This window comes from Echeneis naucrates, chromosome 24, assembly GCF_900963305.1.
Source record: "Echeneis naucrates chromosome 24, fEcheNa1.1, whole genome shotgun sequence".
NCBI lineage: Eukaryota > Metazoa > Chordata > Actinopteri > Carangiformes > Echeneidae > Echeneis > Echeneis naucrates.
Window position 1 is genome coordinate 10,414,523 of NC_042534.1, and position 27,489 is coordinate 10,442,011.

The 27,489-nt window shown below is 40.9% G+C and overlaps 2 protein-coding genes across 11 annotated transcripts; one reads left to right on the plus strand and one right to left on the minus strand.

Annotated features, from left to right (window-relative positions):
• Positions 1 to 498: 498 nt before the first annotated feature.
• Positions 499 to 5,905, minus strand: pgm3 (phosphoglucomutase 3). 2 transcript variants are annotated; one of them, XM_029496555.1, is made up of 13 exons: positions 5,851 to 5,905; positions 4,330 to 4,538; positions 4,012 to 4,196; positions 3,683 to 3,750; positions 3,421 to 3,554; positions 3,066 to 3,261; positions 2,815 to 2,972; positions 2,650 to 2,733; positions 2,470 to 2,568; positions 2,195 to 2,314; positions 1,911 to 2,033; positions 1,459 to 1,632; positions 499 to 1,328 (listed from the first exon to the last, which is right to left on the minus strand). In XM_029496555.1, exons 2-13 carry the CDS (start codon positions 4,534 to 4,536, stop codon positions 1,239 to 1,241), a joined length of 1,638 nt encoding a protein of 545 aa, XP_029352415.1. In that variant the 5' UTR covers positions 4,537 to 4,538; positions 5,851 to 5,905; the 3' UTR covers positions 499 to 1,238. The 2 variants fall into 2 exon arrangements, with proteins under 2 accessions (XP_029352415.1, XP_029352416.1); XM_029496556.1 differs by lacking the exon at positions 499 to 1,328 and having other exon boundaries at positions 1,490 to 1,701.
• A 632-nt stretch (positions 5,906 to 6,537) lies between these two features.
• On the plus strand, positions 6,538 to 26,044 carry LOC115037829 (clathrin coat assembly protein AP180). 9 transcript variants are annotated; one of them, XM_029496583.1, is made up of 24 exons: positions 6,538 to 7,046; positions 7,167 to 7,461; positions 11,970 to 12,112; positions 12,624 to 12,699; positions 13,001 to 13,103; positions 13,250 to 13,343; positions 13,463 to 13,574; positions 13,664 to 13,770; positions 13,858 to 13,899; positions 14,508 to 14,581; positions 14,812 to 14,817; positions 15,406 to 15,418; positions 15,516 to 15,646; positions 16,189 to 16,262; positions 16,506 to 16,520; positions 17,048 to 17,218; positions 18,424 to 18,516; positions 21,375 to 21,446; positions 22,984 to 23,070; positions 23,828 to 23,889; positions 24,709 to 24,762; positions 24,917 to 24,994; positions 25,103 to 25,216; positions 25,721 to 26,044. In XM_029496583.1, exons 2-23 carry the CDS (start codon positions 7,332 to 7,334, stop codon positions 25,187 to 25,189), a joined length of 1,824 nt encoding a protein of 607 aa, XP_029352443.1. In that variant the 5' UTR covers positions 6,538 to 7,046; positions 7,167 to 7,331; the 3' UTR covers positions 25,190 to 25,216; positions 25,721 to 26,044. The 9 variants fall into 9 exon arrangements, with proteins under 9 accessions (XP_029352443.1, XP_029352440.1, XP_029352446.1 ...); XM_029496580.1 differs by lacking the exons at positions 17,048 to 17,218; positions 18,424 to 18,516 and adding exons at positions 19,668 to 19,925; positions 20,198 to 20,272; XM_029496586.1 differs by lacking the exon at positions 17,048 to 17,218.
• Positions 26,045 to 27,489: the final 1,445 nt, after the last annotated feature.

The following is a 27,489-nucleotide window of genomic DNA, read 5'->3' on the forward strand; positions in this document are numbered from 1 at the left end:
ACTCGTTTTCATACACATAGCTTCACGCATTAATCATAGAATTAATTAATTATAGAAAAGTTCAGATTCAGGGTGTAAAATATGTGGATGGAGGGAGTTAGTGATTAAATATTTTTGATGTAATGTGCAGTGCTAAGTGTAGTAACGTGGTTTAAAGCACATTACTTGTACATTAGACTTACATCATGTGGGGACAATTTCACAGTGGTAAAACTGGGATTCTTTCAACCGCCCTCAGGTTGGGGAGGTTCAACATTCCTCTGCAATGCTGATAGAAGAGCTGAGGAGGATATAAAGACCTCAGCAAACAAGGTGTCAGTGACCAGTGTTTCTTCATATCGCTAGCATTTTGACCCCCTTTGCCTTCCAGCTTACATGTGTGGTTTGGATCTTCAATGAGGGCCAGGAACTGGAGGCAATGAAAACAAGGAATGAGTATTTGAAAGCTCAGATCTGTGATGCAACTGAGGAATGCCAAAAAGTGGAAAAGGGATGACGTGGTATTGCACTCATTTATTTATACTTGTATATTTTCAGTAAATTTTCCCATGGCAAACCACCTTAAAATAAAAACTCTCATCTCCTCTATATTGTACCAGGAGTGGATAAAAGCATTTAAACAGGATTTTAGGATGACCAAGGAGAAGATGGCTTTGCTGCTGAGGGAATATCAGCAACTAGAAAGTTTCAAGATGGCACAGGAGCTTTCTTAAATTGTTTGGCGACCAAACAATGCAGTAATCTTTCTAAATGCTTCTCCTTTATCAAAGTTTTCAGAGGACAGTTAAAACAGCTGAGGAAACCTATGAAAATAACACACAGGAGCGCACTATCATCATATCCAGAGCAGAACAGAAAGAGTAAAACATATCCCAAATGTTACCACATGGTTATACGGAGCACACCGTATTCTGTCATAGCAATCCAGTTATGCTTTCCCATTTTTTAAAATTTGAGCTAAAGAAACACAGTCTTTACAGATACATTTTTAAAGCGTTAAAGAAATTACACTCTTTGTAAACCTTTGATTTCACAGTTTCAAAAAGAAGTGTCCCAGAAATAGAAAAGTACCCTGTGCAATTAGCAGTACAAAAAAATGGCACCTTAAAGAGGCAACTCTGATAAAGTACATTTTATAAAAAATTGCAATGAAATTAATTTCTTAAAAAAAAAACAAACAAACAAACAAAAAAAAAAAGACCAATTCAGAGACGGATCAACAGCAAATCATCAGTGTTCTAGTGTAATGGTTTGGGTTCATCCCCTACTCCCCCTGCGAGGCGATAAACAGCAAGGCTGACTTCATGTGCGAGTGCATCAGCACTCTCCTAAAACACAAACACAGTACAGACAATAGCATTTATCCACAATAGAATCTGATTCACAGGAATTTTTGGCATAAAGTCAGAGGCAGAAAAATCGACCAGAAAGGATTAACATAAGAGGAAGGTTTCTCACCTGTGTTTCTGCCTCAGCATAAACTCTCACCACGTCCTCTGTACCAGAGGGTCTCACAAAGGAGCGAGCCAGTTTATACTTCTTCACTAAACTGTCAATAGCCTCCTGCAGCCCCGCTGGACTCACTGCCCGTCTCTCTGCATCTGTTGTGTCTATCACTCTGCGGTCTGCCACCTACAGAAAATGAACCATATACAACCACAGCTCTTCATAACTGAATATATACAGCATACTTTTGTGGACCTGGAACAGAGACAACAGATAAAGATTATGTGTTAGACAGCAAGAAAGCAAGACTGGATGGAGATATGGAGAGAATTGAGGCTTATATTCCTCGGTGCAAATTATTATAAAAAACAACAACAAAATCATTTTCCCATAAACATCTTCAAAGAAATACAGGGATTTCTGTGCCTGGTTTATAGAAACCCTGATGGTATATTTTTACTTACCTTGACTTTAAGCTGCCTGTTAGGTAGGTCAGTGTATATAGCATCCCACTGCTGGACAGTCATACCCTTGATGGCTAAGATAGCTTCAATCAGCAGCATGTCAGAAATGGCGTCACCTACAGTCTTTAGAGGGTGAAAAACAAAAATATCATCAATATTAACATTGCTGAAATTGTACTTTCTACTTCTACTTTATATGATGTTGTTTTGCATAAAAGTAGTTCCAGCCATGGAATAATATATGCGAGACCTTTCATGGGACAACATGTATGTTGTGTTTCTACCTGGTTGATGACATTGATTGTGTTCTGCAGCAGTTGAGCTGCTCTCTTCCTCTCGTCATTGGTGTTAGGATCCTGAGTGAGCAGCTGGATTTTTTCTTCAGCTACCTCACTGAACAACACCTACAATAAGCACGAAACAAACACACATGCACATATTTTAAGTCTAAAATTAATAAATTGTATTCATGACATCATATAGAGCAGAGCATTAACTATTATGTTGCAATATTATTGGTAACTTTGCTCGAGTGTGGGTCTGTCTCTGATATACTCACCGTTCCATGGCCATTGGCCTCAAAGTACACACCAATGTCAAACTCCTGAGCTGCATGGTGAAGGTGCTTCACTCCAGTCTTAGTGCACCTCACTATTACCTACATGACAATAGAATATATGAACGCAAACTTCTCGTCATAAATATAACAATGAACAGAATGGCATTTGTGTTTTCTCACCTTCATAGTATCCTCCAGATAGCGTGTCGAGCTACCGTTAGCATAAGCCGTTTGAACCACAGCTATCTTCAAGTCTAAACCCACCTGTATATCCACAAATTAAAAAACATTTATTCAGAGCTTGTACATGTGTGTTTATTTATTGTCATGTGTTTGTATGTGTACCTGTGTAAGCAGCTCCTTAAGGAACGTGCTGATGAGAGTTGCTATCTTATCTCCATCTAACAGGTGAAACTGCCCCTCAGAGTCAGTGTAGTAATAAACTATTCGGTCTGCGTCGCCATCATAAGAGCAACAGCGCTCCCCAGGGCTCATTTCCATACCTTTGAAAAGAAAAGAGGGAAAACAAGGAGAAGTTTTAAATGAAAAAATATTCACTTTCATTTTTACATTTTCAGCAGCTCACCATGTTTTACCTGTTGGAGGTTTTTGCTGCATTTTGACAAAGTCGGCCCCACACTCGTAGTTGAGCTTTCCTTTGCTGCCGTCGTTAAAGACAGAAATCTGCAGCTCGCTCTTCACGTGACTCTCCATCTCATGCAACTTTAGAGCCCCAATGCCATTGGCGCCATCCACAGATAGGTGCTTCTGGTCATCTGTACAGTTGGATGCCTACCATAGAACCAAAGGAAGAAAAGAGTGGATTGCATGTTGAACAGATGAAAAGAAAAAAAAAAAAAAAAAACAAACAAACAAAGAAACACACACACAGAGAGACACAATAGAATACAGTAACTGTGGTCAGACAGATGGCACATCCTGGTTTCTTACATTCTTGATGAGCTGAATGAAAGCCTGGCACAGTTTGCGATAGTATCCTTCCACTGTAGGCTCGCCATATTTCCCCTGGGTGTTCTGACAGCAAACCATGTAGTGGAGCTGTGGGGTGGTCACCAAACCATAATCTGACAGTGCAGATAGTAAGATTTAAAGCCCGACCGAAAGAGAAGGGGACAAGTGAGAAAAGAAAAAGTCATTTTAAGGACCAAACAATGAAACAAACATATTTGAGGGTATAATATCTTAAACTTACCTTTGCTGTGACCACTGAGAGCCAACACTCCATCCAGTACTGCCTGTGAAAGGCTGACACTGCTGCTCCTGAGAATAAAGGACAAATATCGCATTTGAATGAGAAAGATTTATGAACAACTTTTAGCTCAACTGCACTAACTTTTGAGAGAATCTGCCATTTTAATAGAGTCTTATAGTTAGGATATTTCAGGCACAGCATTTTTAACATTTCTATGTGGTATTTTTTTTAGTTTTATTGGGGATTTGAAAAAAATGTGCTTTTCTTGCATCTATAGTATGTCAGCAGAGTAAATATTAACAAATAACAGATTAGTTAGCATTATGTACCTGGTGTCTTTACCCACAAAAACATTAGCCTCCTGGCTCATGTTCACCGTCTCTTTTTCTATAATATCTTTCAGAACTATTAGTAAGTCGTCCTGCTCTGCATTGACCAGCTGGGTAGCGTAGCCCTCCCATTCTGCTGTGACCATGTTTCCCATGGGGTCAATCAACTTCACCCCATTGTCCTCCTACACCAGTGCAAATATAAAGGTACAGGAAAGAGGGTGAATGGGAGAGATTTGATTAGGATTTATTGACTGGATACCAAAAAAAAAGGGAAAAAATGCAAAAGGACAAGAGGCCTAATTCTTGTGGCATGACCTCTGGGTTGTGTGATGCTGTGACCATGACTCCGATCGTTGCTTTGGTCTTTTTGGACCGGAGTGTGGCCAGCAGTCCCGTCCTGAACATGGCATGGTCCAGGTGTTTGGCGTTGGACCTGAATCCAGCAGTGCCATACTGCAGAACCAACCCTGGAGGCTTTGGGTGCTGACTGGACAGCTTTGATACTTCCTGAAACTGGGCCATAACTGAAACATTATGTAGATGAAACAGAGCATTCAGCGTTGGAGAAATTATTCAGGTTAGGGCAGTCAGCATTAACGTATTAATGATTGTTTTGAATATATATATATATATATATATATATATATATATATATATATATATATATATATATATATAAATATATATATATAGATAAGTGAAAGGAGGAAAGGAGGCGTATATAAATATATACACGCCTCCTTTCATTTATCTTTCTGTTACAAAAACATACAGAGAAAATGTGAATTTTTCAGCCAATTTAGGATTGGTGATTAAACAAATCGACAAAATCATTTAACAGCTCTCATTTAGGTCTTTTCTTTTGTAAAAGTATCAACACAAGTTGGCTCAATTTTTCCACTCTTCTGTTTTGAAGGTTAAGAATCAGAGAGAGATTTATGGACACCCCAAAATGAAAAGACTTACATTTTTGCAAATGAGAAACTAACCATTAAAACCTTGTACATTAGGTCAGTAGCTGAGACGATGTGAAGACAAAGGGGAACTCAGTGGCCATCATGTCAGCAAATTTCAATAAAAAGTAGATTGGAGATTGAATGAGAGGTTTACCCTTTCCTACACAACTGAAGACTACAGGTACCATCAAACCCCTTAGGTGTCCCATAGCAGCTCTGATGTGGCAATGCTTCTTAGAGCAATTATTGTTAAATGTTTTTTTTTCTTTTTGTGTCTCTGTATTTTTTACTTTTCTGCATTTGGATCTTTGATAGTGCTTTATCGTTCTGGGCCATTGTTCTTTGTCCCTGCTGCAGAAATGCAGACCACAAAGCCCCGGAGGAACTTTTACCCCTGTACAAGTTATTGGACATCAGTTCTGGGAAAATTAAAGTTTTGGGAGTTGTAGGTGTGACTGAACGTTAAGAGTGTTTTAGTGATGAATCATCACTAAGAGAAACCCTAACAGCAAAGACGCAAGATGTATATTCCGGAAAGTAAACACATTTTTTAGCTTTTGTAAGGAAAAGGGTTAAACGTAAAAAAACGTAAAAACGTAAAGAGATTTCTTTTTGGGGATAAAATACAGAATGAAAACAATGCCTAATCCAAACTTGTATGGAAAATGGAGAATGTTAACACGAGGAGCAAAGTTTATCAAACTACAGCTACAGTAAGATAAACTGAATGAACTGGATCACATAAAATACATGACTGGACTGATTCACTCTGACTTGATACTGTAACGTATCAATACGGAAGGCAATGTAGGTCATTCGGTGCAAAACCTAAACAAAAAGCAGGGATTCAAAAAACAGAAATTGATTTGAAATCACTTACTGTGTCGATGTGTAATCAAAACAGCCAATCCACTCAAACACTTCCTGGTTTTCCGTTTCCCCACCTCCCCGTGGCAACGTGGCTCCAGTTCCGGTACGTCATAAGACGTGACGCAAGCACGCTCAGCGTGCCCGTTTCCCCAGCAGGTCGCTTCACTGTGATGCGGAGCTGCAGCGTGAGCAGCACTGACACGCCAAACAACCGTTTGTTTTCACCCCATTAGTTACACAGGTCAAACGCATGAATGCACAGTCCTTCTTCAACAAATACGGACATACAGGCAGTAAAACGCTGTTTTGGTCCCAAAAGTGCCGGGACCAAAATAAATCCCCGCGCATTTTTTTTCATATTCTGTGGTTACATTTAAGGACTGGGGCTAACGTGTAGCTCCGATCTGATGTGCCTGTGTAACAAATCATCTGGACAATTAAAGAGTCTTCATAGCCTATCTACTAAATGTTTAATCTTCATCATGCACACCTTACATGCAGCATAAGTCATCTTGCTACGTTAACACCTTTCGCGACTCTGCACGGTGACCCGGCGTCGACTCCCCTTTAAGAGACCTGAGTTGCGACGTGTGTCATCCAACCCTGTGCCAGCACCCGGTGGGGAGGGGGGAGGAGATTGTAGATGGACACATAGATAGGCCAAATAAATAAACAAACGACAGTGAAGGAGGGAGAGTAAAGGAAGGAGAGAAGGAAATTCCCCGTCTGTCTTTTTTCCTCTCTCCCCGAAGCATCCTGCGCTGCGCAGTATTGGCCCACTGACTGGGAGCGGTGCGCATTTTCTGTCAGTCTGAGAGGACCAGTGCACCTTTGAGAGTCGAGACGAGCACATCGGACAGGGGGGACACATCTCAGTCATCCAACCGAGGGGGACCACAGCGGTTTCTTCTCTTATTTTGAACGCTTGTTTTTTTAACGCGGGACAAACCCCGATGTCCGCTGCAAACAGGATATTTAACCGGCCTATGGGGAGTTGATTCGGGCCGACAGTCCGTCATTTTCCTCACACATTTTAGATGCTCAGAGGTTTTCATTGGTCTGTTTGAGAAATAATATCAGCGGTAGAGAAAACTGCTTTCATTGCCAGCCGAGTGTTACATAACCGAGTGGCTTTAGCTGTCCGAGGTGCTGAACTGGGAGCCGGAGCCAATAACGGGACAAGCAGTGGGGGAATCACAACCTTGCGTAAGTCTGCCCATGTCTACACACATATTATCAACGTGACCTCGCGAATTGATCCGAAAAATGGCAATTTCTCTACCATTTCCAGCTCATCTGCTGTGTGTTTTCTTTTCACCCACACAGAAGGTCACGGGCCTGTCAGTCGGGAGGAGAGGAAAGCACGGGATCCACTCACCGATCCACTGCTTGGGTTTTTTTGTATTTCATTTATTATTATTATTGCTTTTATTTGTAAGTCGTCCTGTGTTCAGACATATTTCCTGAGGTGGTCGATTCAGCGGAAAGAAAATGTCGGGGCAGACGCTCACGGATCGTATTGCCGCTGCGCAATACCAGCTAACGGGATCAGATATGGCCCGGGCTGTCTGCAAAGCCACCACTCATGAAGTGATGGCGCCCAAGAAAAAGCACCTTGAGTGTAAGTGGGGACCTTCTTTCTCTTTCCTATGCTTGGGCTGGCTGTAGGGGGAAGCAAACAGTCCTCACACACCACACACCAACGCAGAGACATGTACAGAGACCACATGCCACCATTGGGAGCCAGAATGACCCGTCACTTGTTAATTCCCTTTTTCTTAAATGGGTGTGGTGCCGTAATGAATTTATGTAGCCATGGGGATGACCCTTCTGATGGCAAGCAAGCAAAGATGATGGAGAGAGAGAGAGAGAGAGAAAGTGGAAGAAAAGGTCATATTTTATGGTAGAATTATCAGTCAGCCCATTTATTTTAGCTCTATTTCCACATTGTTGTTTTTTACTTCATATTTAAGCTTTATTTTAACAGAACTACAGCAGGTCTGCAAGTCAGAGTGCGGATGTGAGTTTGTGAATCGTGTGCACAGATATTTAACTAAAATAAATTGAAAAGACATGATGTTGTCTGAGCAACGTACCAAAATATTAACCGAATCTTTGTGCTGTCCTTAGGTCAGCTTGAATCACAGAGTCACAGCTGAATAAAATTATTATATCTCAGTTTTATTCACACATTAGATGACAGCAGGGGCCACCTCATGGCAAAGCATGAATCACTTTCACGTATCATAAATACTGAGTCAGACCAAAGCAATGAATACACACAGTGATTGTGTATCCACTAGCTGTACACGTCCTGTCTACCTGTGTGTGGGCTCTGGGCAGGTTCTGTGTCTTGGGCTAGGACCTTATATCTTGTGATCCGCTCACCCGCTGAATAATTTAATAATCAGCCAATGGCTGCGTTGCATTATTTACACAGCCAAAGGTGACAATGCTCCAGACTGTCGCATCCACTTTTTGTGGTGTGCCCAAGCACTTGTCTTCCTTCTGCGTCTTTAACTTTGGGTACCACCATTTTAGACTTCAGTTGCTGCTGAACAAACTGTCACTGGTCCAAGTCATGACTAGCATATGTTGCATGACAGACAATGCCTGTGCCCCAGTAGGATTCCGATGTCTTTTCAAAGCTAGTTCAGCACATATGGATTATGTCTTCCTAAAGGTTTTTGGTCTATGAGGTTATGCTGTATCCATTTCTAGGGCAATTCAGTGAGCTCCCTGTATGTAGGCCACTGTGCTCGTCTTCCATGCACATATTGGCTGAAGGAAATTCCTAACCCCAAAAAAACTAAAAAGCACTTCCAACTAGACCAACAAGACTTTCAAAGGAGCAGACAAAATAGTAATAGATATAGTAATAGTAATAAATGTAATGTGTTCATATAGTTCTGGCTGAGAATATGAACAAATGAGCCTAATAGTATTAGTAACTGAAATATAATCACTAAAAAACACAAAGAGAGTTCACATAATAATCCACTTTCAGCATGTTTGATTTTTTTGACACAGTATATAACCTGTCATAATTATTCCTTATCATCTTGACACAGTCTCTGACCCTTGGGGTGGGCGGACTTGGTGGGTGTTGGTGGTGGTGCAGTTGCCATGACAACAGATTGAGAGTGCCAGGGGGGAGGCACTGTAATGACAGAGAGAGATTGCGTGAAGGAAGAGGGTAAATGACAGGCCTGCCAACTGTAGAGTGCAGACACATCTTAAATGACTGCAAAGTTCTCCAACCAAACCAAAACACTGAATGAAGAATGCTCCTAAAAGCATTTGCATTGATGATGAAACTTGATAAATATGGTCATACAAAAAAATTAAAATGGTATCAGTCTTCTTGTTGAACTGTTGACAAGTAAGTAACCGATTGTCTGAAAGTGTTTTTAAGATACTTATTCAAGTATAGGTCAATTGCTTCTGCTAATTGGTGGAGTCCCAATCATTCAAATACTGCCATGTTATTTGTATGTTATTATACATGATATGTAGTGTTTGCCATTTTATGCATCTCAACTCTGAATATATAGTTTATGACTTCAACTTAAATATAATGCCCCTAAAATGAGTAAAAGTAAATTCGAATGCAACAGTTATATAACTCAACTGCATTCATGTTTTAAACCTAATTTTTCTGTCCCAATTTCACAATAGAAAATATTTTTGATTGACTTTTATACAGGTAGTCATGAATGATTGATGAAGCGATGGGGAGTGATTTGAGACTCAGTCGAAGTCTAAACTGAGACCCTCTCCAGAAGCTCTGTCAAGATGGCACTAGTGTATCCCTGAGACCATTTAGACAGAGATAAACCAATACAATATCACCAAAAGGCAACGTGTAATGTCTGTATAATTTCATCTGAAATATTTGTGTTGTTCAACCATCGAAGTGTCAGACACTGAAAAAGACAGACGCTGTCACACACATACATACAGTCGCACAGTACAAGGCCTCACAGTTCATTCTTAGATCTCGCCTGTGGGCTGTGGATTACCGTAAGAGTCTTTATTTAGCTAGCCAATCCCCATTAGACACACACACACACACACACACACACTCACATGCATTACTGATGTGAATGTGTGTATGTTTCAGGCTAATGATACCTCAACTAGATTATAGCCTATGATATGACCCGTATGGCAATGCACAAACGCCGGTAAACAGATATTATATCTACATACAGGCTGGGAATTAAGAGCAGAAGGTCTGTGGAAATAGCTGTTGATAATACTGTGTTCATGATGCTGGTATGAATATAAGCTTAGTGAGTAACTGTGCCTGTGACATGATAACATTATATAATCACATATCAGCTACTGTTGACCATGTCTCTGTGTGCATGCGTGTGCGTGTGTGTATGTCATTTGAAAAGGCTGCAGGGAAGTGTAACCTTCAGGCATTTCATAAAAAAGTGAAGTTAAAAGAGGAACCCGAAGAAGAGAATGGATGAAAATAGTTGAAGATTTGAATGAGACAGACAATTCAGCTTTCAGAATAAAAATGCAAAGGTGCCACACAACAGACAATGGGAATGTCTATAGGAGCCATAGGGCCACAGCAGATTAAAGCTACTGCAACCATCATTCAACATAAAAGCAACAGACATGGCTGTTGCTGCGCGGCTGTTACCATCTGGTCAAACTGTACAGATGGATTGCAGCAGAATGTGTTCTGCAAAGATCAGAAAGAGAGCAGTAATTACGCTATTCCCTTAAAAGACACTAACGAGATTTTAAATCTATTCGCCACTTATTTGTGATTAAAACTGATATTGCTTTTTCCATTTTGTGTGAGGGAGGCAATTAAATAAACCAAATTATGATACTGAGCAGCAACGGTGACAAAAAGCAGATAGAGAAACAGGTGGTGGGATGTACGTGTTTTTGTGCGTTAGTAGTACGGGGGATGGGCAGTGAGATGCCATACAAAGACTAGAACCAGTGATTAGCAATAATCTGTTTGCAACCTAACCAACCTAACCTTTCACTTCATTTCTTACACATTCATGGCAAAATCATTGGCATTCATCAGCTGTTTGTTTGAGCGTCTGCAAATGTACAGTTTGGTTTCTACCCCCCAGACCGAGGCCTGTTGAATAGGTAAAAGGTTAGGCTTATCCCTCCCTCTCCTTCCATCACTGGAGTTGCCTGCCAGTATTTGCTGCATTACTATCTTGCTCTTTGTATTTGAGCAAGACTCTTTGTAATGAAATAATTCTTTGTATTTTACTCCAATCTAATGTTTGTCTCTGGATGTCCTGCAATACTTCAATTACATCTTCAAGCCATCTTATTTCAGAGCATTTTATCTTTGCTCCAACAAATCTTCTTGGTTTCCATTTGTATTTAGATTTTCCTTTCTGTGGCCATCTGTCTGCCTAACTCTCTCTAGAGAAACAGCACCAGCAGAATATCCCACACCAGACAAAGAATTGATTCAATTTTAGATAGAAAATTTTGGGTTTGTCTTTTTATCGAAATTGCCAGAAAGCTGGGGTTGTGCATCTAATCATCAGGTAATCTGTAATGTCTTTGATAAAGTCAATATTTGGAGAAAAGCTTGCACAATGATTTCGAACAGCAGCCATGTCACATTTCACCAACGACAGTAAGTAACTGGCTGTTTTACAGAGTTTTAGCAGTGGCATGCTCAATGTTCAGCATATACAGTATGTGACTATGGAGCAAAAGAAACAAGTGTGCCTGAAACAGCTTGAATTCAGTGCTTGATTTGCAGTTTACCCATGTGCCCTGGATGGAGTTATATACATGCACATCCGACTACACTTGTTCAGTTTTTATTCAACCTCGTGCAATGTTCTGGTCACGACTTTTGGAGATCTCCCTGCACGTCTGAATGTCTGAACTGGCAGTTCTCATTCTGCATTGTCAGTGTGTGTGTGTGTGTGTGTGTGTGTGTGTGTAAGCTGGTGCATTGACTTCATTTTGTATTTACATCAGGGCTACCCCCTGGCCTCTGAGTATGTAGTTTTCCCTGTAATCAAAGTTTGCTATCACACTGGTTGCTGTCAGATTTTAAGGGACAGTCTGATCAAACAGCAGCTGTGTGAAATTTTTTTTTTTTTTTTTTTTTTGCAGACCTGGTGTCAGCCACTAATACCACCAACGTGAACATCCCCCAGATGGCTGACACACTGTTTGAGCGAGCCACCAATGCCAGCTGGGTGGTTGTCTTCAAGGCCCTCGTCACCACTCACCACATGTGTGTCCATGGCAATGAGGTTAGCAAGAGTAATGGAGAAAAACTGCACCTGAAGTAAATACAGTTCAAGCTTGACTTTGAGCCACTTTTATCCAGCCATTTAGATAAATACGAAGGCTAGCATTCTATTTGCTAGTTTCTTTCTTCTAGTAAATAGAAGCCCAGACTATGAGTGCATTTGGTCAATCACACATGAGATACATGTGTTGGTAATTAATCTGTGAGGTTACCACTACTGGGATCTGAAATTGATCCTCTGAGTGAGTTACTAAATTGTGAGTGGTAGATAGATAAATAAAGTGTGTGACCTCATTTCCTCAAATACAAATACATTCAGTCCTATGGGTTCAGTGTGTGTGCCGCCATCCGCTGAATCAGCTCTGCAAAAAGCGGCTATATAATAAAGCGAAATGCCATTCATTCAAGTGCAGCACCACAATTAAAATTAAAATGTTATTTTTGTGACTGTGCTTTTTCCTGCCTTTGACAGGTAAAAGACTGTTAACTGCTTTTTTTTGTCTCTTCCTCAGAGGTTCATTCAGTATTTGGCTTCCAGGACCTCCCTGTTCAACCTCAGCAACTTCATCGACAAAACCGGCTCTCACGGTGAGAACACTCAATCTGATCATTTTGGTGTGCGCACATTTTTAACGTATGCACACAGATCAACTGTGATATACATTAAAATTAAAATTACAGGAGGGACACGCATGTATTAACATAGAAATTGTTGAGTCCTCTGTTATTGTTTAAAATCTCATTAACAGAACCTTTGGGGAAAAAAAGTTAAAGCTTTTTCATTTTGAAAGTGATAAACGTAATTTTTCAAAGGCTATTGACAATCAACAAAAATGAGCTCCGTCAGTTTTTGCTGAGCACTCCCTGACAAAGATCGTATTGTGTTTAGGCTATGACATGTCTACATTCATCAGACGGTATGGACGATACCTGAATGAGAAAGCTTTCGCCTACCGCCAGATGGCTTTTGACTTCACCAGAGTCAAGAAGGGGTATGTAAACTATGGTTATCATAGTCTGTTTAGCATAGTCTCATTGGTCATGGGAAGTTTTTCTCTTATTTTAAAATCAATATTTATATCCTATATTTGTTCATCTCTTTCTCATCCTTAATCTTCTGTCTGTTGTGTCTCCTCAGTGCTGAGGGCGTGATGAGGACCATGACCACTGAGAAGCTGTTGAAAGGCATGCCTGTTTTGCAGACTCAGATAGACACACTCCTGGAGTTTGATGTGAGTCCGACTTAAACCTTCACTTATCATTTCACTTGGCAGCCTTTGAATGTTGAAGTTTTTCAGTGGTCTGAAAGTCTTTCTTATCTCCCTCTTATCTCTGCCCTTTCTCTTTTCAGGTTCATCCCAAGGAGCTGAACAATGGGATCATCAATGCTGCATTTATGCTTCTCTTCAAGGACTTGGTGAAACTTTTTGCATCGTATAATGATGGGATCATCAACCTATTAGGCCAGTAGTTCATTGAGCTCTTCTCAGTTGGAAGATCAGTCAAAGGTCACAGTGAATCTGAACCTGCAAACCTCTTGTTTTCCACACAGAGAAATACTTCAAGATGAAGAAAAGCGACTGTAAGGAGGCCCTGGAGATCTACAAGCGGTTCCTGACCAGGGTGACGAAGATTGGAGAATTCATGAAGTTGGCTGAAGTAGGCAAACGCTCGACATTATATCCACAATTATTTCATGACAAAAACAGCGCGGCCATGCTTACTTTCAACTCTGTCATTCAACAGACAGTCGGAGTTGACAAAAATGACATTCCTGACATCAACTATGTAAGTAATGTTCTCTCTGCCATATTTTGTGTGTACTCTTGAAGGGGTAGAACTTCAAACATGGTGTGCATGAATGCCACCCATCCCTCCTCTCTCTCTCTCTCTCTCTCTCTCTCGCTCTCTTTCGCACACATAAACATTCACACACACACACACACACACACACACACACACACAGAAATACACGCGTCTCACCCACCAACGTCTCCCCAACCTAGTGTCTCCACCCGGGGGTAGTAGTGGATCTAGCAGACTCAGACGATGAAGACTGTCCTTTTAAACCTCTGGAGGACCCGGTAACCACAGAAACATGGGGCACCCTGGCTAAGTGCCTGTTTGCAGGATGGAGTGTCAGCATGTTGATCTTAATTTAATTCGACAAACACACAAATCTCCTTTGCGTGTGTGTGTGTGCATCCGTGTGTTTGTACGTGCATGAGGGTATTGCAGTGAGATCTCCCTAAGCCCTGCTACAATCAACAGTTTTTGGAAATTGAGATGTAAACATGATTAAAATGCAAGTTTTAGAACGTGAAGGGACGATACATTATTGATTACTTCGGTTTTACTTTCAGATTTACTTTCCCATTTTCTTTTTTTTTTGTCAGGCTCCCAGCAGTATCCTGGAGTCACTGGAAACACACATGAATGGTCTTGAGGATACAAAGGGTGGAAAGAAGGGGTAAGTGATTTCATAGGTCACTTTGAGTGCCTCTTACTCTCAGTGCGACACCCAGTACGAAACCAGAACTGAAGGATTGGGCTCATATAACAGCAAAGGTTAACAAAGTATGTCACTAAAAATCTTCAAGAGAAATGTTGCGAACTGTCCTATGCAGATGCTCTATTTCTTTAATTTTCGTTAACCCTTCCTCTCTTTTATTCCCATTTATGTTCATTTGGAATCACCAGTGAAGGGTGAGCATATATTGTGTTTTGTTTGGAGTTAACTAACGTCATAGAAAATTGTGCAGCTGTTTTTTTTTTTTTTTTTGTACTGCTGTTTCCTCTCCAAGGTAAACCTGCATATTATTCACATGTGAGTCCCATTAAAGGTGATCTCTATGTGAAGAAAAGCACACTGCACATTATCCGCCACTGATGTAACTAAGTTCACATGTGATAATGTGTGCATTGGTGTGATTACATGAGCTCTGCAAGAGCCACATGTTTTGACACTAACATGTACACGTACGTTATCACATCCTGACTTTGTGTATCAGTGTGTGTATCATGGAATCAGTATATGAAGGATTTTGTTCCAAAGTTAAAATGATATTTGGGACACTTTTTTCATATTGTGTATACATTAGATATATAATATATTACTTTGGAAATGATCTCTTCATATTTTCATATATTTTATCTGTTTGATTTCTTGAGTTTAGATTTTTAGATGTGAAAATAGATCCATCCCGTTGTTTCCATTCCTCACAGATCACTCTCTTCAAGCATGAAGCACTTCTAATTCTTTTTTTTTTTTTTTTTTTTTTTTTTTTTTTTCAGGTCTCCAACAAAGGTAAGATTTACATTCACATTTAATATAGTCTGTATTTTTGTTAAGTGGTAGCACTTTGATGCACCACTCCAATGGGGCTCCTCTGGCTATGTTCCAGGGCTCTCCAACAAACAATGTGTCTCCAACTTCAACTCCAGCCAAATCTTCAAATGCTGTTCCCACACTGCAGCCTCCTCCTGGGGAGACCGCTGCTGCTGCTGCTCCGGCTGCTCCTGAGCCAGCTGAAGAGTAAGTGACTTTTTCTGTAACCTATTTTGCCTTGTCATCCCTCACATTGTTGATTTTGTTTTTGTTTTATGTGATTTTTGGTCATTACGCTGCTCAGTTCACCACGTGGGTTCGATGCTACATGATCTATAGCTATGACATGTTATACAGCTGTTCATGTTCCACAGAGCATGAACTTTGCCAACTTTCATGATCTCCTAAGGGTTTTCAGTGTTTCCTGAAACACCAGTGTGAAAGACTTTATGCTGTATGATAAATGATAAATGTAGCAACTGACTTTATATTTGAGCTTTGCTGAGACTCATGCTCCCTTGGTAGGGGCATCAACAGCAAGCATGAGCCTAGCACCTGTGCCCCACTGAGACTTGGCTCTTAAGCATCTGTGAAACGGCTCACTCTTGAGCTGACCTTTGGAAGGGGTCTCAGTCATGATCCAGGACTGTCAAGAGTCCTGTGGAGGAGGCAGTCAACTCCCCGACAAATCAAATAAATCAACAGTCAGCCCTAACCCTGTCTATCTCTCTGTATTTCCAACTCTTCAGTTCCTTGTTGGACCTGGATCCTCTATCCTCCTCAGGTCCCTCTGCACCATCAGCTGCCCCCACATCATGGGGTGGTAAGTCTCCCTCCTTCATGTCAAGTCTGTTTCTTCATCCCACAGAATACACACTCACAACCAGCATGTATAGCATGTCCAGTCACTGTGAGAGCGGACAAAATAAAATTAACCTAGACTGACCCAGTATCACTCAGTAATTTGAAGTTCTTTACGATTAAATGTATATCAATGGCTGAATTAATATACATAAATAACATTTGTAAAATATGTATTTTCTCTCTACTCTTGTTGCCTCCACAGACCTTCTTGGATCAGGTGAGTGTTACTCTACTTACATCCTCTCCAGCGATGTAATTAATTTACATTTTCAACACACTCGCCTGGAAAAAACATCAATGTCTTATTCCAATCTGAGTCTACAGCTAGATTTTAATGTACCAGTGACACATAGTTACCTCCCGTTTGTCTCCTCAAGCTGTTCTCTTTAGTCTGAGCAGTCTCTTTGTTTCTCTCTGCCTTCTCTCTCCTCCCTCCCTCCTCATACTCCATTGTCTGTTTTTGGTTTTCAATGGGGGCTATTTTGGTTGGGTTTTCTTGATTTGTTGATTATGACCTGATGGTGTTGGGTAACTTTATAACTTTAATTTGGTTAAAATTTGGATCTTGCTTTGGTCGGTCCATTCCAAATGATCTTCTTTGGCTTTGATTTGATATTTCTTTTGGCTTCCTTTTATTCACTGTTCTTTTGAACGGTGACACAACTGGTTATTTTTCTCGCATTTTGGGGGTTTTGCTTTGGTGCCTTTCTTTGGGGATTTCAAACGCATCGTGGGTACTCGCAGAAATGGGCGATTCCTTGCTTTCCGAACCCACCCTCACAGCAGAGCCCACCCCCTCCTCTGCAGCAGCAACGCCCACTCCTGCAGCGGCAGAACCCGGAGTCTCTCTAGCTCCTCCCACTAGCTCAGCAGCCGCCACCTCCCCTGGCGCCGCCAATATGGATCTGTTGGGAGGTCAGTGAGCTTCCAGAAAATTCTCTACGAAAGAATCACTCTGGGAAGCTCAACCCAAAAACCATCGCACTATCTGATGACACAGACATGCATGTCCAGACGCCAACAATGTGCAGACGAACTTTGCTGTTTAATCAGTGATATTATTTGTATCCTGCAAGCAAAGTTATATCATCAGATACAGCCAAGTGTGACCACTGCATTGATGCATACCTCCATCATTTTCAGCTATCAGCTGTCTCAAAATAATGGACCCCCAAAGTGTTGGTTACGTGAAATAATAGTGTGAATAAATTCTATAAAAGATATATAGGAATTATCAAAAATACTGAATTATAAATAGTTCTTTATATTATTAATAGTATTTACATTCACATTCCTGCCAGACCACTAATTGAATGCCTACTCTGTTTCTCCAAGTTTTTGACTTTCACTGTCTCTATCAAATAAAGGTAGACAAATTGTAATTGGAGAAAAGGAAAGAGAAAGCCTTTGAAAAGGGGAAATTAAATAAATTGAATAGATTTTAGACAATTTATTCATGTTATTTATGCAGTGATCAATCATGTATTTAATATTGACAGCCTCAGGGCTTCATAGAAAATGTTGTAGGTCCTGTTCAATGAGAGAGACACACACCAATTTTCTTATTTTTTCTCTTACATACAAACAAGCACACGCAATTCTCGGCTGTAAATACTCCATATAATCACAGGCATTTCTGAAATGTGTAATTACATACCGCCACGCACTCATAAACATACATAAATGCCGTTGCACTCATTCTCCACATGCTTCTTGTCTGATAGGCCGACATGCTTTTCTTTCTCCTCAGTGAAAAGCAATTCTATCAAATCCAGTCACATGGCTTCAACTACAGATGCTAGCTGTAACACTTTCAGGCTCATTCTGCTCTCTGTGTGGTAGATGAATCCTTTCTGTAGTGCCTCCTGTCTGTTTTCCATTCAGCTGTCAGTCATTAATGTCCCATATTAACGCTGTACGGTACAGACTTCAATTGTGAGTGTAAGAAGTGCTGATTATTTTGTGTTGTCTTTAGCACTGCACTATAACCTTTATTTTCCTGATGTTCTCTTTTTCTCCTCCTGTTTCCTACCTTACATTTTCTTTTCACCCTGATTTCCCTTTCTGTCTCTGTCTCTCTGGGCATCTCTGTCCTGTCCTGGGGTTTTTGTGAACCTCAGATGCCTTTGCAACACCTGCTCCTACCACTGAGGCCTCTGCGGCAGCAGCTGAAGGTGGGGCTGCCGCCACGCCAGCCCCAACCGCCACCACTGGTGGGTGACTGAGAGAGTGTGTGTGTGTGTGTGTGCGTGTGTGTGAGAGAGAGTGCAATTCTATGTATTCACGCTGCATTCAAAAAACTGTGAGTTCATATACTCTATATTGATACCGAACAGATCACAGTAAGATACAGACTTTTTGCCTGAGATTTTAGCCTCAGTCTTTTAGCATCAATTTAGCATCTTTTAGCATCAATTACACATTTGAGACTTTTTTTAACAGGGATTTAAGTGTGTTAAAACTACTGTAAGAGTAAATTGTAGCTTCATTGTTGTCCCAAACTTGTACATTAGTGTGAATAAAAACGTTACATGAATAAAAAAATAAAAAATACACCAATTACAAAAAGTCATGCTCATAAAGACAGTAAACTTAACTTAGAAACAAGAATGCTTCTGTTTTTGTGCAAATAAACAAATTACATTTTGAGTTAAAAGAGGACTTCACGCGACAGCTGGTAAATGGATTTTGTTTTCTTTGAAAGAACTAAATTATCAGAGCTGTGTCAATCTGCTCATCTAACTCCAAGCAAGCAAACAAACTAGTTGATTTCTCCAAATGTGGATCTCATTTCCATCACTGGCTTGAGTGTCATGAAAATGAACAAAAGGATATTTGATAGTTTGTGTGTGTCTGTGCTGTGTATGTGTGCATCTCAATTTTTCATAGGGTTTTAATCTCATGGTGTAGGGACAGTAGACGTACAGATTCACTATTCATTCCTGTTGGTGTGTGGACTGTGCTATTGTTGTTGCCATGGTGACTGAGACAATACATGTCTCTTATCTTCAGGCTCTGAAAGATTTGTGCTTTTTTTACGGAGAAAGGGTTGCTTGTGGCAGTCACTGGTTGTAGTTGGAGGTTTTAGGTTTGTGCTTTGTCAAGAGCTTGTTTCATTTTTCTATCACAATTGCTATTTTTAGCTTTTGGATTCTGTTGGAGCTCGGCACATTTTTGCCTTCCTGTCATTCCCCGCGTGGGCTTTTCATTTTCAAACTCCTCAGCTTATGTATATCTTTAAGTTATGTCTTCATCCGCAGCACATTAAACTGTATGTCCACCCTGCTTTATGTTAAATTAATTTCTCTAATACTCCGTCTCCACCTCACCCCTCCACCCCCTCCATCACACCTCTTCCCTAAAGACCCCTTTGCTCCCTCAGATGGTAACGCCAACGCATCGCCTTCAGGTGCAGACCTTTTTGGCCTGATGACGGTGGAGAATAATAACCCGGGCAGTCCGCTGGACACCTGTTTTAGCGCTGTGCTGCCCCAGCTCTCCCCCTCCCCTTCCCCTTCACCGCTCTTCACCTCCACCTCCTCCAGCACCATCACCACCATTGCAACCATTTCAGCTCCCGTAGCCCCCAGCAGCACCAACCCATCGACCGACCTTTTCAGCGGTAAATGTTAGAGATTTGTGTTTTAAATGCTAACCTCAGTATTTTTGTCTCATTGACTGGCATTTTCCTGGCTTTGTTGTCTGCCTCCCATCTTCCCCTCTCATCTCTCATCACACCTCCTATGTTCTTTATTGATTTCATCAGGCTAATGTGCACATATTGAAGGACTCTTTCCCTTCAACCTGGCTGCTTTGTGAGCATCACCACCAATTTTTAAGTGTTAAAACTTTGAATTTGAATATTCCTGACTGTGGGTGCACATGTGTTTGTAGATCTCTTTGATTCCTTGCCAGACACAAGCTTCACCAAAGCAGACCCCGCTCCCGGTGTTGACTTGTTTACAGCAGGTATACCCCATCGCACACAGTTTGTCACCTCTCGTGTGCTTCTACTCTCATATCTTGTCTTGTCCTTGTCCTAGCTTTGTCCTTGGCTTTGATCAGGCAAGGGAAAAAAAAAAAAAAAAGGGAAATGAGTTTGCTCTCTCATGGTCAGCTAAAAGCTATTGAGCTGTCTGAAACCTTTACTAAATCACTCTCACCCCCTCTGCCATTCCAGCATGAACTGCGCTCACTGCATTTGCAGTTGATGAATGTGCAATGCAATCAATCACACTCAACAGTTTGTGTGTATTTGTGTGCTCGGGATCTAAACATCATCTCCACCTTGCCCTCCCCAGCAGATGTTTTCAGCTCCCCTGCCCCCAACCTCTCCTCCACAACCCCATCCAAAACTGACACAGGAGCCTTCATGAACCTGTTTGGTGGTGGGTAACTCATGACAGCCTGCTTTTCCTCAATCTACCCTGTTCATGAACGCATACTCCAAAAAAAAAAGAAAAAAAAAAAAAGCTTTGCCTCGATAGTCATGACTTCAGCGTTTGTTGCTGCGTATTGTACTTTTTATAGCTATCCGAGGATGTCAGAAGGTTGTGTTGTTAATTTAAACTGGTAGATTACTGCGTTTGTCGGCAGATAGTAAAAGCATTACGAGCAGATAGGTGAAACTTGAATAAAATCATTTATCAGCTGCAGGTAAATTACTGTGTTGACTACCATGTTTATACAAGGTTGTTAAAACAGTTACAGTAGGCTTGCTGGAATGTGTCTTCTCTGGAAAAAAGGCGATGCAAAGAGATATTACTTTGTATACGTGTGTGTATTTGATAATGCATGGGGATGCTTTTCTGCTAAACAGTTTATTTGAGTATGGAATTATGGTAAGACTGCATATGTGTTTTTTTTTTTTTTTTTTAAACATTCTTGCCCAGTTTTGTCAGGAAGTAACGTGATTTTGGGAATTTCATCGCTTAAGCCTTCTTCTCTAATTCTGAACATTTTGTTTGGTATTGCCAGTGTGACGCTGAAGGCTGATTATTACCCCCTCTTTGCCCTTATGCTGCGATGGAAATGGTTCAACCCTGGCATGGTATGGTTTGGTATGTGCCAGAGTCCACAGGAGATGCCTCAGCTGCTGCAGCTGCGGCTGCAGCTCCTGCCCCCGGTGCTGAGCTCATGTCAGGTAAAAACCTTTCAGTGCAAAGTACCAGCCTGCATGCTTATGTTTCCACCAACGTGTTGCATATTTCCACTTTACTGAAACACCTATTGCAGATACTGTTAATCCACAACTGCATGCTGCCTTATTGACTTCTCACCTTTCTATTCCAGTGGGTTATACAGTTACTTCATGCCAATTTATTACAACCTGTCATTTGTCTCTAAGATGGTTGTTGTGTGGCCACCTATTTGTCAGACACTGTTTCTATTGACTCTGGTAATGGTTAATGAAATAGTTTGCTGTTTTGCATTTCATTTGATATTTGTTAATTTGATTTGTTGTTGATTCAGTGTCAAAATAAAGTGCCATGGATTTCTGAGATGCCCATGTATGGTCATGGTAGCATCGTCATTGTGTCGCCTGCTTTGCATAGTCTCACTGTTGTTATTAGTCTTTGGGGAATTCCTCTCATATTTCCCACATTAGATGATTGGGTGGTCCATGTTGGCTGTGGTAACTGTAACCGTGGCAACATGGGCCCTCCTCACCTGGTCCCTGGCCATCTCCTGTCCTGTGCCATTGGTCCGTGTTATGTAACCGACGGTTCTCAATACTACTTGCTTTAAGGCTTAACTCTTTCTTCCCCCTTCTCTCTCTATCATTTGTGCAATAACCTCTCATTGTTTCATTCTCATCCCCCTCCTTTCAAACCTCATTGCATTTTTCCTCTCTCTTTGGCATCTCTGCTTTTTATTTTCCTCTCTGTCTCACTTCCTCTCCCTCTCTCTCCATCTGGCTCTTGGGCTGGCTCATTGCTTGCTTCCTGCCATATGATTGGGTGAGTTTCCTTGCTCTTTAACACGCTAATTTCCCACAGTGCACTGCTGCATTGCAGTGGTATAAGGCAAGCTCAGCTGCACTGTCCCTTTCACCAGCAGATGTGTGATGGTTACAAAATGTGTGAAGTAGCAGTATTATATACTGCTTCTGTAGCATTAAGCACAGCTTCCTTTTAGCTGCAAAGCTTTTGCTCTCATTATAATTTCTGCTGTACTCATCCACATAGAGCAAAAACAGAACTACTATTCTCGAGATGAGATATCTAATTATGATGGCAAAATGTAAAATTGCTCATTGCATTTATTGCATCTAATCGAAATTCATTATCGTCATTATACATATATAATTACGTTTAGCAGCTGACCCAACAGATATAACTGGTTTTAATACACCTGTAGTCTATACAGCATACAGATTCTGTAGGAAAATAAAAAATAGAACGTTTTGCAACAAAATAAAACTTTTCAGGATATAAATATGCTAGAATTGACATTTTTACATTTTCTAATGAAATCATTGAATCATTTTTGGATAATATATTATCTAGTAGCTTGCATTCCCATGCTCCTCTCCTCTCTTTGTTGTCATGGAGACACCTATTGGCTGTCATGGTAATCCCCAGTTGTATGGAGGTCTACTACTAAGCGCTTGCACTGAAGAATGCTAATATCTCCCTCTGTCTCCCCTTCCTTAACCCCGCACTCCCCACCCCCCGTAGTATTTGATGGACTAGGAGATGTAATGAAGCCCACTGTGACCCCTCAGGCGGGTGATGTTGACACCTCTATGGCTAACATGGCAAGTAGTAAGTAGTCCTTTAGATTAAACGTGGCAATATCATAAAAAACTTCAGTTCAGCATTTTGGGACATCAGCTTTCTTAGAATCGGTGAGATGAGAAGATCAATACTGCTTCACTCTTTTTCCCAAGCGGTGCATTTCACACCGTGTTAGCTCACATGTGGGCAGTGCCTTTGTATTTAAACATAGGGAGGGCAAACAGGGGGGACTCAAACACAATGAACACACAACTTTCTTAGACTGGTTTGGCAAACTGCAAGAAAGCACAAGCACCCATAACACCCATGCAACTTCATTCTTTGGAATATTATACTATATACTCTGGAAAACATTACTTTCATTATCTTTACTGAGAAAATAGTTTTTTACTGTGGTATTGTTTCCTAAAATTGCTTTTACAGCTCTGATAAGCATCACCAATATGGACATGTTAGACTGCTGTTGTGTTGCTGAGTAAATCTTTTAGAGACAGTTGGATTGGCTATTTTTCCACTTCCAAACTTTGTGATAGACAACAGTAAACCAGAGCTCCATGCTTATGCATGCTAGTATTGGTATTGATCATCTCCTCTAACTCTAAGAACAACATTGAGTAATCAATTTTGCCCAAAATGTTGAGCTACTGCTTTTATATCATGTAAACTTTATTGTTTTGCCTCCTTAAATGCTTGTAGCGATGTCAATAAATGAAAACAGTGATTTTGCAGTACTTCTCTTTTTTCTTTCCTTTTTCTCCTTCTCTCTTTCTCTGTCTTTTCTCAGATCTCACAATGGGAACCGCAGCGGCTCCTCAGGTAGCTCCCCCCAGTTGGGGTGCTCCCATGGTAAATGTTGTCTGTGTCTTATAGCATGGAGTGGAGCTGCATGGCAGCAACTAACAGGGCAAACCTGTAGCAGCAATCACAAGCATTGCCTTCATCTGGCTCTCCAGGTTCCAGGTCCAAACACAGGGCTATCAAACTGAAACACGCAACAGTGAAGCAAGGGAACAAGACTGGTGACAAACCTCAGTCAGTGTTATAAAACCAAAGTGTGCGCGCGCTGCTAAATGTACAGAAGATCTTCAAAAACAAATGCAGAAATGTAGGCACCTTTAACGTGAAGTCCAGCTCATGTTTCCTATTAATGGAATATCTACTGGAGAGTGATGAAGTGGCAAATGATTGAGTGCAAATTTTCAGAAGCTGTTGCGTGGAAACAAATTCCTCCTCTCTTATGTTCATATTTTTAAGCCTTATAACATCTAGGCAAGACACCTGGTTTCTCCCCTCACTGCTGAACTCACTCCTCCATCAACACATTTGCTTCTTATGGATATTTCAGTCGTCTTTATGGCAACAATAGATCTGACACTCTTATCTAAAGAGACTAACTGCAGCAAGCTTCCCCTTACTTCTTGAAGGCCTTGTGCATGCGTAAATAAAGGATAAAAAAAATCTCATAATTAAAGGCTTTCACTGTCCCTTACCTGTCTTCATTTGGTGTATGTTTGTTTTCATTGTTTTTATATGTTGCTAGAAAACATTTTAGCATTGTGCACTGTTTGTTTTGTGTCTGTAGATGTCTTGCAGTGTGTCTGTCTCATATGTAGTGTGGTAACATCCCAACTCCTCCTCTCCCTCCCCTCCCGTCCACACCTTTAGACCGTACCCATTGGTGTTCCTCCTTTTATGGGGACTCACCCCAACTTCAGCATGGTAAGACCACGAGTCCAGTCCAGTAATATCCTTAAAGCAGTCAGGACATTACTGGACCCAGATGGACAATGACTCCCTTTAGGTGGCCCAACACCTATCAGAAAGTCAATGTTGCATCTTACTTTCTCTTTTTTCTCGTCTGTCTCTGTGTAAGGCCGGAGCACCAGGAGTTGGAGCTCCCATGATGCCCATGGTGAGGCCACTTGCAACTGGAGCCACCCCCGGAGCGCCGGTAACACCCTCATTCTGAGATGGATTATATGCATGCTGATATCAGAAGGTCACAGCTGTTCTAACAAAAGAAAAATGCTTCAAGTGCTAAAAGCAGATGTGTCTGCAGATGTCTCCTGGAGTGGCCCAGAGCCCCAGAAAGCCTCCACCTCCCAGGAACGCTCTGGATGACCTCAATATTAAGGACTTCATGTAGACGGACGGACTCTGCTAAATTCCCAAGGTACGCATGTCCAGTAGGAAGGTTCAGTATAATCTGACAATTTGGAGGAATTAGATGAAGTCTGAGAGAATGACCTAAGACAATGCCATAGTGATGTTGTGAAGAGAAAGAATGTATTGCTGGTTTTACTATGGAAAATGGGATCGGTTTTTAATACTCCTGTCCCTTGCAAAACTACTTACTTTTAAAATGCGCAACATTGAATTTCTGAGGCAAAAAGCTGAGAGATAATCTCCCCCTCATTACAGTGTGAACGTCCATCTAAATGTTTGACTGGGACTTTATGCCAAACATGAACATTTGTTGCTTTCCGTTTCAGAAGAAGGGGTAAAGGGGAGAAGTTGTGGATACCTTTTTTTTCTTTCTTTCTTTTCACCTTTTGGGTTATCCAAATGATATTTTGTGTAGCTGGTATTTCCATCGGGATCCCAACTTTATTACCACTGACCTATTTCTGTTGAATGGGCTTGCTTTAATCAAGTCTCTCTGCTTCCCTCTCTGTAGATTTGTCATTGTGTCTGGAGCTCCGTGGATGTGGATGTCTGCACTTTCCCACTGCATCTCCTCAGTCATGACCCAGCCCTTCAGCCAACCAGCCATCACATCTTTGCCCCCTGACCTCCTACCAGCCGCAACCCCTAAAAAAAACCCCTCCTACCCTTCTTATCTAATGTTGTAGCACAACTGTGAATGTGAACCCTAGATACAGAAAACTAAATTCAGTTAATGTGTGTGTGGGTGTGTGTGTAACTCAGTGTTAACCTTTACTTAATATACTTCAGAAAAATGAAAAAAAAAAAATACTAAATGTGTATTAGATTCATTTTGGATTTGTGCGTATCAGCTGACTTGGAATGGTGGATATATGTTGTTTCTTTACGCATCTCCCTGATGAGGACTGTGTTGTTAAATGTGGATTGTGTTCAGTGTGTGTAAGTTCACTGGCCAACCCCCCGACTCCCCCCTCTCCCCCACCCCCCACTTCTTTACCCGTGTCATCCAAACTAATACTGAGCTATAATTATGACATCAAAGACTTGGTTGTTCCTATATCTGCTTGGCCATCTGTCCTCCCACCTGTCAAGTTTTTCAGCAAACAATTCTTAATCAAATCTACCTGAACTTGCAATTCAACTTGCACTGCAAATCTGGACTTATCATTGAACACATCATGTAGTGTAGAGTTTCATTTTTCCTTTATCTTTTTGTAGGGGTTGTACGAACATGCAAAAATGTGTTCAAATTGACATATGCATTTTAAACTATTTTAAATGATAGATTACACATATTTTCTTTATTCTTTATTTTGAGAGAATAAAAATGGATCATATATTTTTAGTTACATCAAATTAAATGGTTGAAACAAAGCAAGTAGACTAAAAAAGAAATCTCCCTCCTTCTTTACCTTTCAATCTGAGACTGTATGGAAACCTTTGCCCTAAATGTTTACTGTTGCTCCCCCTGCTGGTGTGGAGTGATACTGCATTGTAGCATGCAACACAGGTCATTCTGAAATGCATTATGCATAATACAGAAAGAGATCCTTTCCATGTCTCAGTCGCCACTAAATGACTTAATGTTCAAATGGAAGTCAAGGAGACAAGGAAATGTCTCTCTATGTAATTGGAACGGGGCCTCAGCCCTCTTTGGGCCATTTGTGACACAGCAGTTGGTGATTTGTTCCTGTGCTGTCGCTGGAAGTCTCGGGGACTCTGACCGTAAAGTACTCAAGTATACGCTGGATGTTCTGTGTGTTGTTTATTTCCAAAAAGGTCACTGTACATTAATCCATTGTGGCATTTACAAAGTGTTGAATAAAAAAATTACTACGATACAGAAAAACAACAAGAATGTGGATAAATAATATTTGCAAAGTATTCATATGAAGGCAGTTTTTTTTTTGTTGTTGTTTTTGTTTTGTTTTTTTTTTTGGTTGTTATCAATGGCATCGCCCCCTCCCTCCCTCACCCCCGCCTGCATGTGAGTCCAAATGGGATGCAATAAAAGACAAATACACTGATCCAAACAATCCTCATGGCTCATCACTCATCACTGGTCTGCTCTTGTCAGCTTGATTTATAAAATCTATATACAGTACCAGTCAAACATTTGGACACGAATGGGAAAGTGTGTCCAAACGTTGGACTGGTACAGTGTATAGATATTTACACAATGTGAGGCATTGTATGCCTCATATCACACACATGTGTGTTATTGTAACAACAGACACAAAACAAGATGTTTACGCTGTGTGCATATTTTGTATTCCCTTT